Source organism: Urocitellus parryii, chromosome 4 (genome assembly GCF_045843805.1).
Source record: "Urocitellus parryii isolate mUroPar1 chromosome 4, mUroPar1.hap1, whole genome shotgun sequence".
Lineage (NCBI taxonomy): Eukaryota > Metazoa > Chordata > Mammalia > Rodentia > Sciuridae > Urocitellus > Urocitellus parryii.
This window is the reverse complement of record NC_135534.1, coordinates 23,650,141-23,666,705: the sequence shown is the minus strand read 5'-3', so window position 1 is coordinate 23,666,705 and position 16,565 is coordinate 23,650,141. Positions and strand designations below refer to the sequence as shown.

Here is a 16,565-nt window from a genome sequence, read left to right as displayed (position 1 = left end):
CCTTAAGAGGTAGCGCGCTCGCCTGGCATGCGTGCGGCTCAGGTTCGACCCTTAGCACCACATACAAACAAAGATGCTGTATCCGCCAAAAACTAAAAAATAAATACTAAAATTCTCTCTCTCTCTCTCTCTCTCTCTCTCTCTCTCCTCTTTCACTCTCTCTCCTCTTTCACTCTCTCTTTTAAAAAAAATTCTCTCTCTCTCTCTCTCTTACACTCTCTCTCAAAAAAAAAAAAAAGAAATGGAGGTCAAAAAATTTAAAGAATGTCATCATTATCAGCACTCTTATAAAAAATTCTTTATTGGACCCAGGTTTTCTTTCTTCCAGTGTTAGAACCATAGTTGTTTTAGATTTGGAAAAAATTCTTAAAGAATACAGGGTACAAGTCATAGGAGAGAAAGTTGCCCAGACTGAATGGCATTTAGTGATAACAATAAGTAAAAATGTATTGATCTACAGTAGCTCACAAGTGTGTACTTTGTACTCAATAAGTTTAAGGTGTATATTTTTTCTTCTCATAACATCAACCAAGGAATAGGAAGAAACAAAAGCCAAAAAAAAAAAGGAAATAATGAAGTAAATGCCTTCTCTCTCAGTTTACTTTACCTCTGCCAAATATTTTGTGATAAGTTCAGATTGAGGATAAGTAGGAGGGGAAGGGTTCCAAATAAGTGTGACTTCATTTGGTGATTACTTATCATCATGTTGCCTTCATTCAGGCAAATATCTCAGGGAGTACAGATCTTTTTAAGCACTCACAACAAATGAGGTTTCTGACAAAGCTAAAATGTCTGAAGCCTTACAGTCTTGGCAGAGATTTCTATTTGATAAGTGACTGTTTCAGCAACCATGACTCAAAGAAGAGCTATCAGATTTAGTTGGACAAAGAGGTTAAATCTCTATCAGACTTAATACATTGTAAGTGGAGAAGTGGTATATTTGGGTCTGATGTTAAGTGATTTGATTAATCTGAAAGAGAGCATCCCTATGGTACTGTGAAGCTGATGGCTTTATTTCAGCACCTTTTAAAAAGGAAACCATCTGTTTGTCATAGAGCACTGTTTCTATGTTTATACACTTCAGGGATTTACTTAAACTAGAGAGGTCATCGTGATTATACACTAACTTTCTAGGTACTATTAAACCTTTGCAATTTACACTAGACCTTGGCATCAAAGTGATTCTTATTCAGCACCTTTTCTTTCAGATATTGAACACTATTGCAGATTATCTAGGTATTAACTTTGTTTATACTGTAGAGCAGTAAGAGGAGCTTGGAAATACACAGAGGTAAATTACAAATTTAAATAATTTTCCCAGTTATTTACTGAGCAAATATTTGTTGACTGCTGTCTTTTCGCCAGCCCACTGTGCTTTGATGCATGTGCTCTTTTCCACCACAGGAGATTATCATTTTTCTTTGGAGGCAAGTGAAGCTCGCTTGTTTTTAACCATCCTCCCTGACTTCTTCCTCCACTTTTCCTCTAGATCAGAGGTTCTCAAACTTCACTTTGCATAAAAATAATCCAAGGTGTTTGCTTAAAATGCAGATTCCCAGGGGACTCAGTGCCTGATTCACTAGACTCAGGGTGGAGTCAAGGAGCCTACATTTTTATCAAATTCCTCAGGAGGCCACAGGTCATTTTAAGAAATTCAGTTTTAGACATTGTTATTCCCCCAATTTCTGTTCTAACCTTCTCTTTCCCTCTCTACATATACCTGGGCAACACTATCCTGTCTTGGGAATTGAATTATCATTATATGTGCTAAGAATATATTCTTTCTACACTCCAATTTTTTTCTCCAGAGTTACAAATTTGAGACCTCTAATACCTCTAATACGAATTTAAAATTCCATGTGAACATCCCTAGGTACTTCATGCTTAATAAGACCAAATCAAAGTGCATTTTGTTCCCAAACCTGTTATTCCTTCTTTTTCCTCAAAGACACCACCATGTGCCAACTACCCTTTTGCCCATGGCAGAAATCTAGTCATCTTTTTTTCTTTCTTTTTTTTTTTCTTTCTTTTTGCTGTACTAGGGATTGAATGCAGGGCCTTGCACATGCTATGCAAGAGTTCTACCACAGAACTACATACTCAACCCTTTTTATGTTGTATTTTGAGAGAGTATTGCTAAGTTGCCCAAGCTTTCCTCAAACTTAGGATCCTCCTTCCTCATCCTCTTGAGTAACTGAAATTACAGGTGTGTGCCATCATGCCTGGCTCTAGTGGTCATCTTTAATTTTTTCCTGCCCACTACCCCTTACCAAGGTCTTTCCATCTACCTTATAATTTTATCTTTTTTCTTCCCAGAGCCGCTACCATCACTTTTCAAGCCCCTGATAATTGTCACAGCTTCCTAACTGTTGTCCCTCCTCTAGTCATGTGCTGCTTCGAGGCCATTCATAGTGCAATTAGAGTAATCCTTTTAAAATGCCTTTGCTTTAATTTATAACTTTGGATTACAAAACTAAGCAAGGCATTGGAAAAATATATTTAGCATCATGAGAGTATTTCACACAATAATAAAATAATAAAGTGAACTTCTCCCAACTCTGTCCACTCTCATTCCCCAGCCAGAACTACCTTTAGCAGTGTGGTGAATAGCCCAGAATGCAGTCCGAATTCTTTACCATGTTTTATGACCTGGGCCCACCCTTCTCTCTAGCCTTGTATCTGGCCATCCTTAAGTGCCTCATCCTCACACCAGAATAAAACACACACACATACACACTCTTAGCAATACTTAGTTTTTGTAAGCATCCCCAAATATGCTGTGTTCTCCTTTGCTTCTGGGACTTTGCATGTGTTCTTTCTCCAACATCTCAATCTGGCTAACACTCACTCTTCATAATTAAATGTAACTTTCTCAGTAAAACCTCTATGATGCCCAGATTTGAATAAGCTGTTCTTTTGTGCTTTCATAGCATCCTGAACTACATTATGAAAACATTTACAGCACCAAGCTGATGTCTGTTTACTTATCTAAATGTCCACTTTATGCTCCCTGAAGGGAGTGGCTGTATCCATCTCCACAACTTCACTAATCTTTCACACTGCCAAAAACACAGGGTCTATGATACATGTCTGGCAGTTGATGATAAAGCAAGTTTAGTAAGCAGTTTTTGCCTTTTTAGGCATTTTCAATATTCTGAATAAATACTTACAGTATTCTCTAGTGTAATAATTATTTGGAGACTTAGCCTAAAGGACAACTCAGACTTCCGGATCTTTAAAGTGCTGAGTAACCCATCAGTGAATCAGCCCTCAAATCCTCCAAAAGGTGTACAACAGATAAAAGGAGCCACAGTTTCAGAGACCATTCTTGCCTTTCTGTGGTTGTGGTTGGTAGTGTTATACAAAGGAAATCATCCTGTTTGCCATTATTATATCTAAAAGGTCAGTTTATTACTCAGACTTTTAAAATGTGTGTAGAAGCAACAAGAGGAGAAAAATTATGAACAAGAAAAGCAAAATAAAGGGCAGAGGGGATGCAGATGAGAAATGGCAGCTGCACTGTAGAGGAGGGATTAGAGTCAGCTGTGGGGTTCTTCGGCAGTTGTTGCCTTTTGGAAGCAGCACTGGTGGAAGTGAACAGAGGGCACTCTGGCAGTGAGGAATAAAAGGGATTGCAGCCAGTCAAGTCAAAAATTAGCATAGCTTTGTACTCCCGAATGTTGGGAGCAGGGCATAAGCAGTCCCCACATCTCAACTATAGCCTGTCTTGGCAAAAACAGCAACAAGGGAAATTCCTCTCACATGTGGCTCTGATGCAGCCAGACACCTTGAAAGAGTTGTGTTCATGTTCTCTTTTAAACCCACTCCAGTCAGTCCTCCATCCATGTAGTTTTGGTCAGGATACCCAGTGCTTTCCACATTGCCCAACTCTGTACTTTGTAATTTTACTTAACCTCTCAGCAGCCCAGCATTTTCTTGGACTTTACCAACCAAATGATTTTCTTACATGGTTGCCAGGACATACACTCCTGAATTTTCTTCCAAATCTCTGCCCTGAGTTCTCATGCTCTTCTGCTGAATTCCTTTTCGTGATGAGTCTTAAACATTGGTGTGCCTCTTTTCTCCCTCTGTACATGTGCTCTTCAGATGATCTCTTGCATGAGGGGTTAAAAAAAAAAAAAAAAAAACCTGTATTCTGAGGACTCCCAAGTCTTATCTGTAATCTGGACCTTTCCCTTAACTCCAGATTCACAAACTGCCTGCTGGGCATCTCCATATTGCTGTCTCATAGACACCACAGGTACAGTTGTCCTAAACTCTTCATTTCCATCCCACCAAACCTGTTCTCCCATTCACCAAATTGCTCAGACCCAACATATTGATGTCTTCCTTGAGTATTCTTTCTCCCTCCTTTTATACCCACATCAACACAAATATGTGGACTTTACTTCCTAAATGCATCCTGAATCCAGCCATGTCTGTCTACTTCTCTTCTAAACCCTAATCTGGATTAGCTCCATCTCTCTTTTGATCCTACACTGTAGCTTCATAACTGGCCTCCTTGCTTCTACTTTTTCCCATCTGTTTTCCCTACAGCAGCCAAAGTGATTAAAAAAAAAAAAAAAAAAAAAAAACAGCTATACCCTGGTCATGACATTCCCTTTGAAGAAGAGGGAAGCAAAGGACATCAGAACACCTTTAGTGGTTTCCCATCACACTTGAAAATTAAAATCTAGAGTTTTCGCTATGGCCTACAGGCCCTAAAAGAACTGGCAGCTATCCCTGACCCCTGACCACCTCTCCAGCCTCAGACACCACGTTCCTTCTTGTTTTGTGTGCTGTGTTTCAGCCATCCCACCCTTCAGGAAATTCTTAAAACAACAAGCTCATTTTATCCTTTGGACCTTTGTTCTTGTTCCTTCCTCTTCTCTATAATGGCAGCAACTTTTATTTTCTTTGGGGAATAACCCTGATGCTTAAAACAGGCCTGAAACATGGTATATACTCAGGAAATACTGAATAAGTGAGAGAAAATATATGCATATTCAAGCAGTTATTTACACCTGTACTAACTCTTACTTACACCAGCATACTGATGGGCCACCATCATTTTAGTAGTTTTGTGTTTGCTTTAAAGATGATAAGCTAACTCTTTATTCTCCCAGGTACAAATAAGAGACCTGGTCAACCTAAATCTTCTCTAAAAACATGTTATCTCTCTCTTTTTCTTTTTTTAATATTTATTTTTTAGTTTTCTGCGGACACACATCTTTGTTTGTATGTGGTAGCTGAGGATCGAACCCAGGCCGTGCACATGCCAGGCGAGCGCGCTACTGCTTGAGCCACATCCCCAGCCCAGAACATGTTATCTCTTAACAAGAGTTGTAAAGCAGTTCCTAAACACAGTTATAGTGAATGTTTCTTTTTGGTTTTTCCTAAAAATCTCTATATATTTGTAAATACTTTTATAAACTCCCTTTTTTAAACACACATTGGGAACTGGGAATAGTTTGACAAATAGCCTTTAGTTGCTTCATAATAACACTATACATCTGTCCTTAATAGAAATAAAAATTTGCCTCTTTAAGTCTGGTTGTATGCTGTCATATGGAGATTCTGTAATGTTTTTGACAACCCTCATAGTGACAGACATTTGGACGATTATATTCCAGATTTTGAATGTTATAAACAATGATGCCGTAAGTGAACATGTTCATGTATGTACTTTGTATGCATCTATGAATATGTAAGTAAGATGAATGCTTAGAAATGGAATTACATTACTCAAAGAATGCATTATGTTAAATTTTCTTAGATATTTCAAAATTGTCCTCGTAAAGGACTGTATCAGTACTATTTGAGATATGTAAGACCTTTGTTCATAATCTGAATTTAGTTAAAAGCCAATTATTCCCTCTGTGTCCTTAGCTAGACAGTGCTGTGGCCGTCAGTAGCAGTATGAACAAAAGGACCTTCATTTGGTTTTCTTTACTTCATAGAAAAATTAAACCTTAATCGTTAATGTTGACTTTACACTTCTTGGGATTGCAGTAAAAGATATTAGTCATACTGTCTCTTTTCCTCCAATAGTTGATACTATGAATGTTTTGATGAGTAATCAAGTTGAGCTGTATTCAGTTGTCTGTTTTTTTACAGTAGTGATTTCCAGCATGAAAGAGCAGAGTAATTCCCACGCCATTGAGTTTGCCACCACCTGAGTAACAGGTCCAACTTCTGGCACTGGTTTTAGTACTCCTTTTCAAATATTTGATTAACCCAACTGACTAAGAATTCTCAAGCCCACACCTTGAGAATTTTTTTTTTTTTACCACCATGATGTCTCTCATTGTGTCTAGTACTTATGGGTGCTTGTATTAGTGTATTGCTGCTGTAACACAAACTTAGTGGCTTAAAAAAACCCAAATTTATTATCTTACAGCTATGTAGGTTTGAAGTCCAACTCATGTCTCACTGGCTACAGTCAAGAGAACAGCCTTGCTGCACACCCTCTGGAGGCTCCAGGAGAGTCCATTCCCTTGCCTTTTCTAGTGGCTAGAGGCTGCCCATGTTCCTTGGTTCTTGGCTCTAATTTTGCATTTTGGGGGTATTCTTCCTGGGCCCAGGCTTGTGAGAGGTACCTTTTCTTTATGAATACATGATAGAATACACTTTTTCTGTATGAATACAGAATATATAACTCTTGTAGAACACGTATAGTCTTGTCCCTTGACTTCAACTTAGACTTGTCATTACAGTTTTTTTAACATAAGATGAGATTAAAAACTTAAAAAAAGTTTCATGTGAACAATATGACATGTAGATGGCACTTTAAAAAAAGAAATTATAAATTATATATAATTTTTTTAAGTAGTACATGTTCACTATTGAAAAGTCAGAGAATGGGCTGGGGATGTGGCTCAAGCTGTATCGCGCTCACCTGACATGCATGCGGCCCGGGTTCGATCCTCAGCACCACATACAAACAAAGATGTGTCCACTGAAAACTAAAAAAAAAAATATATATATATATATATATATATATATATATATATATATATATATTAAAAAATTCTCTCTCTCTCTCTCTCTCTCTCTTTAAAAAAAAAAAAAAAGAAAAGTCAGAGAACACAAACAAGAAGAGTGATCACCTAGAGTTCCTCAACTGGAAACCACATTTCTAAAATACAGTGTATAAACCCTCATATGGAATTCAAAAGAGGCAGTGAGAAAGGTTGTTCTCATAAAGAACAGCACATGAGACCAACAAATACATGGAAATATATTCCCCCTTATTCCTGGGTTCCTAAAGATGCAAAGAAACACAGTGACTATCAATTGGAATTTAAGTTGATTCAAACAGCCTGGAGAAAAATATATAAATTTAAAGTGCAGTTACTTTTACCAGCAGTTCTCTTTCAAAGAATGAAGTAATCAGACAGATATCCAAGTATTTTATGTGAAAGAATATTTATCATAGTATTGTTTTTAAAAAGAGAATAACTGAAACACTATAATTTTTGCTAGCAGGAACCTGGCAAAAACTATAATATTAACACTAAAAATGATCACATCATTTTTGGGGAGAGAAGTATGATACAAAGTATGGAGAGGGGTGAGGGAGAGGATACAATATAATACCTTCCCATTTTTGTAAAAAATATCTACATATGTCTGTGTAGAAGTTATCCTGACATGATATTTATCTGATAGCAGATATATTTGAAGGTAAGATTTCAATTAATTTTTATTTTTTCTTGATATCATCTATATTGTTTGTCTTCATAGTGATATATAGCTTATGTTCAGGGAAAAAAAATACTTTTTAAGTTGAATGTTGTTAGAATTGAGTGGCACAGGATAGAGCTAACTTTGCCTGTGATACAATGAACAACTTAACTGCTCAGAAATAGCCACTACTAATTGGAGCCTTGGCTTAATTTGACAAATTGACATTTTAAAAGAGGCTTTTAACTGCTGCTTTGGAAATCATCCCTGCCCAGAGCAAGGAAGAATTTATTATTTGAATTACTTCAGGGGTATAGGTCAGGCTAGTAAAGATTTGATACTTTAATGAGAATGTTAAATCTTTTATAAGATGTAAGACTTGAAAATTAAGGGAACTTTAGGAGTTATTTGATTGGGTCTCCTCAGCTTATAAATCAGGAAACAGAAATCCAGGCAAGAAAGGTGATTTGCTTCGACTAGTCATAGGCCATACAGTCAATGACATATTTTGTTTCTGACCCCTGATGGTTTAGCCACTTCACTTCCTTTCCAAGTAGTCATCAGTGAATGATAATGCATGCCTTAGGAATGGAATATCAAGCAAATGTGGCATCAGACACCGTCATCAGTCCATAATGTACTAAGTGCCTGACATTTACCCAAAGAACTTTATATATTGAGAGAAGGAAGAGGACTAGGTAAACTTTTTTTTTTTTTTTTTTAGAGATAGACATAGTAATTAAACAGTATAATACATGCTGTTACACAAGTATATATAAAGTACTGTGGGAACTCAAAGAGTTGAATGAAGAGTTCTTCACAAAGAAATGTCATTTGAACCAAGTCATTTGGCCTTTTGCAGAAGCATAAGAATAGAAGTGTGTTCCAGGTAAAGGAAGCAGCAGGCGCAAAAACACAGAGATTCTTGAAAAGCCACCACGGGCCCTAGGCCTTAAAAAATTAAGCAGAGATTTAGAAACAGCATCAACCCTATGTGTTTGTGCACACATACTAGGAAGAACCCAGTGCCTTCTGCATGCTTCTCCCACTGAGCTACCTCCAGCCCAGCATCAATGCTTTTTTAATGGTAAAGTTTTCACTGAAGTGTTTGGGCAGACTAAGTACTACAGATAACAGTTTGAACCAGGGCATTAACCATATAACAAGGATGTTTTTCAGTCTCTACTTCTTTCTTAGGCCCCTGTGAATTCAAGATGGCTGTCTCCAGCATCTCAAAAAAAAAAAAAAAAAAAAAAAAAAAAAAAAAACCTCTTGCTTGAGCATCCCTGACCAAGGGAAAGAAATCCACTGAGCAGGGCATCCTGTGTGAGGAAGCAAGCAAGACAGGTGCTTTTGCAGGGGGTTATGTATACTGGTTGACAGAAGCTGCAGCTATCTAACAAGCAGGATCATTTCAGATTTTATATAGAGCTAAAATCTTGGTGTCTTTGAAGATTTTAATTTGTTGGCCATAATACTGTTTTATATTTAAATAATCTAAAAATTCGAACATTTGATTTAAAATATTCTGTTCCTAGTTTATAACTCAATGGGAAGAATTTTTAAATGAGTAAGACATATTTCATTTGTCAGTTTCAGACTGCTATTGGGAGAAGAGTTTCCCATGTTGCTTTCATATCCTCAGATGAATACTATTTTTAAAAAAATAACATAAGAATGTTCAGTGTATATGAAGAACAAGTTGTGTAAGAGGGCTTGAATTAAAGTTACAGTAGAAATGTTTAATTTCCTTTCATAAAGGATCATTGAAAAGTGATTGACTCAAATTTGCTTTAATAGAATGTCAAAAATATTTATAGCCTTAGATTGGTTTATTTTAAGTTTAAAACATTCGCCATTTATCTTACTAGGTAGGCAATGAAATAATCACCTTTATGTAGTGATATTTCCATCTATTACATGAATTTACTGAACACCAAGATAGGGCTCCAGATTGAAGTGTACTTTTATCAGTACCTTTGTTAATAATTAAATGCATATATTTATATAATGTATTCAAAGGAAAAGAAATTTTAATTGACATGAATACTTTGTCATTTTCCTTACTAAAGTATTTCTATAGTAACAGTGAAATTTTGTTTACCTTTAAGTCTTAGAGAATGAATCTTATTTATTACCTTCTTTAAGTAGAGAAGATGAAAATAATTCTACTCTTTTTATGATCCAGGTCATTATAAGCAACATTTATTGTGCTATGCAGTAATAGGAAATTTGTAAGGTTGTTTGTCCTTTATGAACAAGCCATAAAGTGCTTTGAGATTTTGTGTTAGCCTTAAGACCCTTTGTAATTTGCCTTTTTCTAGTGCCTGTCACATTTTGCTCCTGAGCTTATAATAGCCACTACTAAAACAAAAAAATTTTAAAGGCATTGCCATTCCTTTACACATTGTATGTAATAGGAATACACAGACTCCAAATATTGACTCCCTGTGGACCTTGCGTATAGAGATTTAATAAACATTTATTGTGAATAGATGTTATTTACAAAACTGTCAAACATGCCCTTTTTTATAATCTTCAGAGAAGAGAGGTTCAAAAGGAGAGAAATTCAAGTTGACATTTGCCAAAGATAATTATGATAACATCTTAAAATTTAAGAACTTGAAGTTACCCCAATAAAAATATATGTCAGATTATAAATCTTCCTTTGCTAAGCCTTTATCTGGCAAAGGTCCATACCATTTGTTGTCACTTCAAAAAGAGAAACACAGCTGTCCCTTCCCTTCTAATAATTTTATCTTTATATCTCCTCTAGCTGCTATAAACACTATATAGCACGATGAACTAAAAACTTTAAGGGAATGAAAAGTACTTCCTCACAATTGAAAGTTGCCTAGTACTGTGGTGCACACCTGTAATCCCAGCAGCCCAGGAGGTTGAAGCAGGAGAATCAAAGTTCAAAGCCAGTCTCAGCAACTTAGTGAGACCCTGTCTCTAAATAAAATTTAAAGAAAGATCTGGGGATGTGGCTCAGTATTTGAGTACCCTGGGTTCAATCCCTGTAAAAAAAAAAAAAAAAGAATGAAAATTGGCTAGACCCATGATGTATGAACATGATAAAATGCTAATTACATAGTAACTTTTTTTTTTTTTTTTTTGGTAATAGGGATTGAACCCAGGCTGAGCCACATCCCCAGCCCTTTTATTTTATCTTGAAACACCGTCTGGCTAAATTGCTTAGGGCCTTGCTAATTGGCTGAGGCTGGCCTCAAACTTGCTATCTTCCTGCCTCAGGCCCCAAAGTCTCTGGGATTACAGGCATGTGCCACCACACCTGGTAGCCTAGTAATTTTTTAACCTAAAGCTGGAATTATTCTTTAAATATTTCTCTAAATTTTCATTTGTATTATTCTTTCATTCTTTTTGTCATTCTTCAAACATCAGATAAACAGAATGGTTAGGAATTTTGAAATGGAAATGACATACTTCCATATTCCTTTCTTCTCCCCTACTTACTCCCCCCATCCACCCACCCACGCCCCAAAACCTTGTTTTCAAATACCTATAGAACTGGAGATGTAACTCCATGGTAGAGTGTTTACCTGGTATACGTGAGGCCCAGGGCACTGCCATGGAAGTGGGAGGGAATGAATACACAAGCATGCGTGCGTACACACATACACGCAGTACCTATGGAATTATGTAGTAAGTAGCTGTCTCTTGAGGTCTGGGCAATGTTGCAAAGTGAGTAGACTTTCTTTGACTTCCTTATATAAAGCTCTTTTATATTCTGGCTATGGGCTGTATAATGTTTACATTTTCTCCTGAATTGCATTCCATTGGACCATGGGTCTCTTTATTCCTTTGGTGTTGGAATTAGGTTTTTTTGTATGTTGTTTTGGCAGCTAAATATGTTGTTGTGATATACTAATGGATATATCAATTAATAATAAAGATATGACCATTAATATATCTTTGTTTAAGAACATATTAGGGTAGTTTCTTAAGAGTTTGTTTTGTTAAATAAAGACTGCATTTTTATCATTTTAATATATGTTGTGAAACAATCCTCCAATCGAGAATAAATTTATAAGCCTTCTATCAGAATGAGAATTCACTTTTTCTACATCTTCAGCAACATAGTCTCTTGATCTGTTGATCCAGGAAACATGATTTGTAAGTAATAAATCTGAAGGTTATCTTAAGTTTTCTTTGATTTATGACTTCTACAAATAGCCTTCAAAAATAGGTGCTTTTAATATTTTCATTTTATTGCTTCCAAACTGATTCCGTTATGGAATGTACTATCAAAACAAGATAGTCTCTTTTTTGTTATTACAGGCTTGAAACATCTTTTAAGGAAATTTTTTTATCATTCATTCATTGCCAAATATTTCTTTTCTTGAATAATCCTTACATGACCTGTCAAGCTAGAATATTTACCTCTGATTCATACTATTTCAAGTTCGAGTTCAAGGGATAACCTTTGCACGTCTTATTCCCTTTGCTAAAATTTGCATGTGATCCCTTTTTGTGGGAGGAGCTCTGATAATTGAACTCAGGGATTCCTTCATGCTAAACATGTGTTCTATCGCTAAGCTACATCCCCCACCCCTACAAATGATCACTTTCAAAATACTGAGCAACTAACTTTAATCGTAATGATGATTGAATAATGATTTAGGTCATATTAAAGGCAACTATTAATCTAGTCATTAGCAAAATGTGAATTTTATTTACTTATTTATTGCTTATTTACAGGTGGATTCACCAATGAACTTGAAGCATCCCCATGACTTAGTCATATTAATGAGACAAGAAACAACAGTTAACTACCTCAAAGAATTGGAGGTGAGGCAATTGCACATGTGATAAGCAGCTGAGACTTGTTGCATCTCACAGGAGCTATTACTGTATTCAAAGAAAAGCTAAAGGATATTGTTTTTTAAGCCTGATTTTCCTTCTGACTTTTGCAGGAATATACCACCTTTATGTCACATTCATTTATTAATCATCTTGTAAAAGTGGCATTTGAGCAATAGTAAGAACAATAGTGTGGATATGTGCCTGATTCTTTTATCCCTTTTGTTCCTTCCAGTATTGGGGATTGAACCCAGAGGGACTTGACCCAGATGTAGGGGATATAGTTCAGTCCCCCTGGGTTCAATTTTTTTTTTTTTAATAAGTTTGAGACAGGGTCTCTCTAAGTTGCCGTGACCATCCTTGAACTTGTGATTCTCCTGCCTCAGACTCCTGAATCACTGAGATTATAGGCATGTGCCGGCCACTGTGCCCAGCTAACTCATTTATCCTTGAACATAATTTTTATGATGAAGTTTTTCCATCAGATATGAAGAGGATATACTAATGATATCCTTTTTTTGGGGGGGGGGGGGTACCAGGAATTATTGCCAGCTAGCTGGGCTGGTGGCCTGAGCTGGGTTCACAAGAGCTGGCTGCACCAATATTTTTTAAAAATAGAGAAATAAGCATGTAACACAGAAATACGTTCTGCTTGCAGGAATCAGGGATGGTTCTCGACCTTAAGGGTCCGTTGGAAAGAGAGAGAGCTTGCACCTGGATTCTTTATTTTTCTAGGGGGAGCACACAAAGGGAGGTTTGATGAAATGTTCTTTCCAGATAAGGCAAGGGGTCAGGTTTCAGGGGGTTAAGTCTAGCTTCCTGATGTCTTGCTGTCAGCAGATTGACTGACATCTTGGAAAGCCACACCCATCTCAGGTGCTGTGTGGGATCAAAGGCAGAGCAAGTGAAAAGGACACATTTGTGCACAGCCCAAACAGAGCAGCCCAGTTCACTCATGTACTCAAATGCTCACAGCTCACACACACAGCCCATGGCTGACTCCTGACAGGCAATTAAACTCAGGGACATTTAACCACTGAGCCACATCCCCAGCCCTTTTTTATATTTTATTTAGAGATAGAGTCTCACTGAGTTGCGTAGGGCCTTGCTAATTTGCTAAGGCTGGGTTTAAACTCCCTGCCTCAGCCTCCCGAGCTGCTGGGATTACAGGTATATGCCACTGCACCTAGCTCTGATGATATTCTTACAAGAAGAGTTTGAGTAAAATATGAAAAGGGAACAAAAGATTTTAATAATCTAAAAGGTTTAATTTTTGTTCATTCCCGGATAATAAAAACTAGTCTTGCTGTGATGTGTTCTTAGGGTTAAGGTGAAAAAGCCTTAATCACTGTGTACCCTGAAAGCTTAAAGCTTAATATATTCTATAAATTCTGATCTTTTTATTTAATAAACGATTTGATTTAAGCATGAGTTTTACCTTTCTCTTTGATTCCCATAAACTGATTTTGCTTCATAATACTTATTTGAAAAACTTTTTCCTATAAAAATCTCTGCATTTTAAAAATTGCAGTATAAATTGAACCTAAATTTTAAGGAAACTATAAAGTATAGAAAAAGTAAAACAAATTTCCAAATGAGAGTTAGAGAAACTATTAGGAATAAATAGCAAGAAAAATAGAACCAGAGTACATGAGGAATCACAGGATCATCATGATTTTAGAGGGAAGGAAACTGTTAGTCCTAAAGGCAGTGAACTGCATGGGTTCACAAAGTAAGATATGACAGAAGCAGAGGCAAAGCTGTATATCTTGACAGATGCTGGCTTATCTGTTAAACGAGGTCAGTATTTTCATTCTAGTTACAGAAGTGTCCTGAGTTTCACTTACATGAATCTGGACTGGTTTATCTATCAACGTTTGTATTATTATGACTAGTTAGAAATATATTTTTTTAAATTTCTGTGAATGAAGAAGGAAGAACTTCTGGCTCATATTAACCAGCTAGTAGTAGTATTTTAAGAACATTTGTAGAATTAGGGACTAGGGATATAGCTCACTGGTAGAGCACTTACCTGTGTGCATGAGGCCTTGGGTTTTATGCCCAGCACCACCAAAATATATATTTATAGAATTAGAACACTTCAACACACCTCAAAATTCTTAAAATAGTCTTTCATCTTGACCTAGTAGATTTATTACTTATAAATATGAATAGGTTGATTTTTTTTAATTCTAAGTATATTTCTAGGGCTTCATGCATAGAAGCCTAATCTTTATTTTTATTTAAACATAATGTCCAGAAAGATGTGATGGTTCAAAAAGTAGTTTTTATTTTGAAATACATAAACACTCTATATATGTTCATTGCTCTCTTATGATAGGCATTATGATACATTAGAAATAGAAATTTTTAATTAGGATATTTGGTGGAAGGGATACCATTCACTAAGTTAGTAAAAATGCACAGGAAAAATGCTTAAAATACATCCAGGCTTTAAAATCAATATAAGCCATCTCCATGAAGCAAAAATGAATAAAAACACTAAATTGGAAATGTGGCTCACAGTACAGACAAGCCTGCTGGACTCCAAGGCTGGGAGTAGGCTATGGTGTCAGGTACCCGAGCTCTGTGAAGTTGAAGAGGCCATATTGATGTAAGATGAAGAAACAGAACTATATTCACTGCTTGGAGATGAGTAGAGCCATTCTGCTTATAGAAATAGTCTGGAAGAAGTCACAGACAAAAGCAAACTCTGATGGCTGAAAAATCATTCACAACTGTGAGATCTGATCCTAGATTTTGGAACTGGATGGAACCTGGAAGCAGTTACAAAACTTCTAGACACTGAGGGTAGTCATGGAGTAATTGGAAAGATGAGACAGATGGAAGGGATGAAAGAATACTCAAGGGTTTTTGACCTGAGTGATTGCAAGAATGAAGTTGACCTTAACTGAGATAGAGATGTTGAGGGAGGTACAGGATTGGAGAGGAGTTTGGCTTTGATATGCTAAGTTCAAGAGATCTGTTAGTATCTAAGTATAGATACTGCTGGGAGTTGGTTCTTCAATTGTGGGCTCAAGGGGAAAGGACTAAGCTAAACATATAAATCTGTTACTCACTGACAGGTAAACCAAGAGACTACATAAAACAGATCATCCACAAAGTAATGCTGACTATGTGGACTTCTTAGATACCAAAAGACAGTGGAAGAATAGCCTCCAAGTTCTAAAAAAGTCAGTCACACTAGAGAAAAAGAATGATGAGCAGAAATAATATGGTCAAGATAAATTCAAAGAGACCAGCAATTACAAAATATGTAAACAGATTAAACCCACTATTAAAACTCAAGATTGTCTGATTGGATTTCTTATTCTGTCCAGCTATGTGGTATATATAATAGATATACTTAACACGAATCCAGTCTCAAAATGTCATAGCTGTTCTCATGAAGGAAAGTGGATTCTTAGGGAAGAACAACCAAACAGTGTAAGCCTTGATGATGTTCCTCCTGAGATGTCACATACAACTTCTCTACTCAAATTCCATTGACCAAAGCAAATCAGATGGCCAAGCCTAAAGTCTGTGAGATAGGGTGTCACACCTCTAGGAAAAGGGTAGGGTGGGAGGAATAATTGGAAACAGACCATAGGTTCTGTTCTTTTTAGTAACAGCCCAAATAATTAATGACAAAAAATATTAATTTACAGTCCAAAAAATAAGGTCATGCTAAATGGTCATTCAGAGGCCTATCAGGGCCCTGTACCATGTGGCTCTGATCCATAAGCCAGGCCCCATGCTGACATTGCAGCGTCTATCTGTTTTTTCCATTCTTAGTAGGTGGTGTGAAAACATAAAGAAACATACATTGACTCAAAAAGTTCCTCCATGAAAAGGCCACATGGAACTTCTTACGTTACATTGGCCAAAGCAAGTCGTAGAGCCAATCCTCTGTCCAGCAGAACAGTGATACATATGGAGAGGCATGATAGGCTGGGGATTTGACTCAGTGGAAGAATGCTTGCCTAGCATGTGCAATGTCCTGGGTTTAATCCTTAGTACTACAAAAAGATAGGGGCAGGATATTAGTGTATAGC

General features: G+C 36.7%; 1 protein-coding gene across 4 annotated transcripts in view; it reads left to right on the top strand.

Moving 5' to 3' along the window:
• Window positions 1-16,565, top strand: part of Ttc17 (tetratricopeptide repeat domain 17) — a 106,257-nt gene that overhangs the window by 1,964 nt on the left and 87,728 nt on the right. For all 4 annotated transcript variants that reach the window (XM_077798131.1, XM_077798130.1, XM_077798134.1 and 1 more), the window contains exon 2: window positions 12,409-12,498. In XM_077798131.1, coding sequence (XP_077654257.1) covers window positions 12,409-12,498 — 90 coding nt within the window. The remainder of the gene's footprint in view (window positions 1-12,408; window positions 12,499-16,565) is intronic.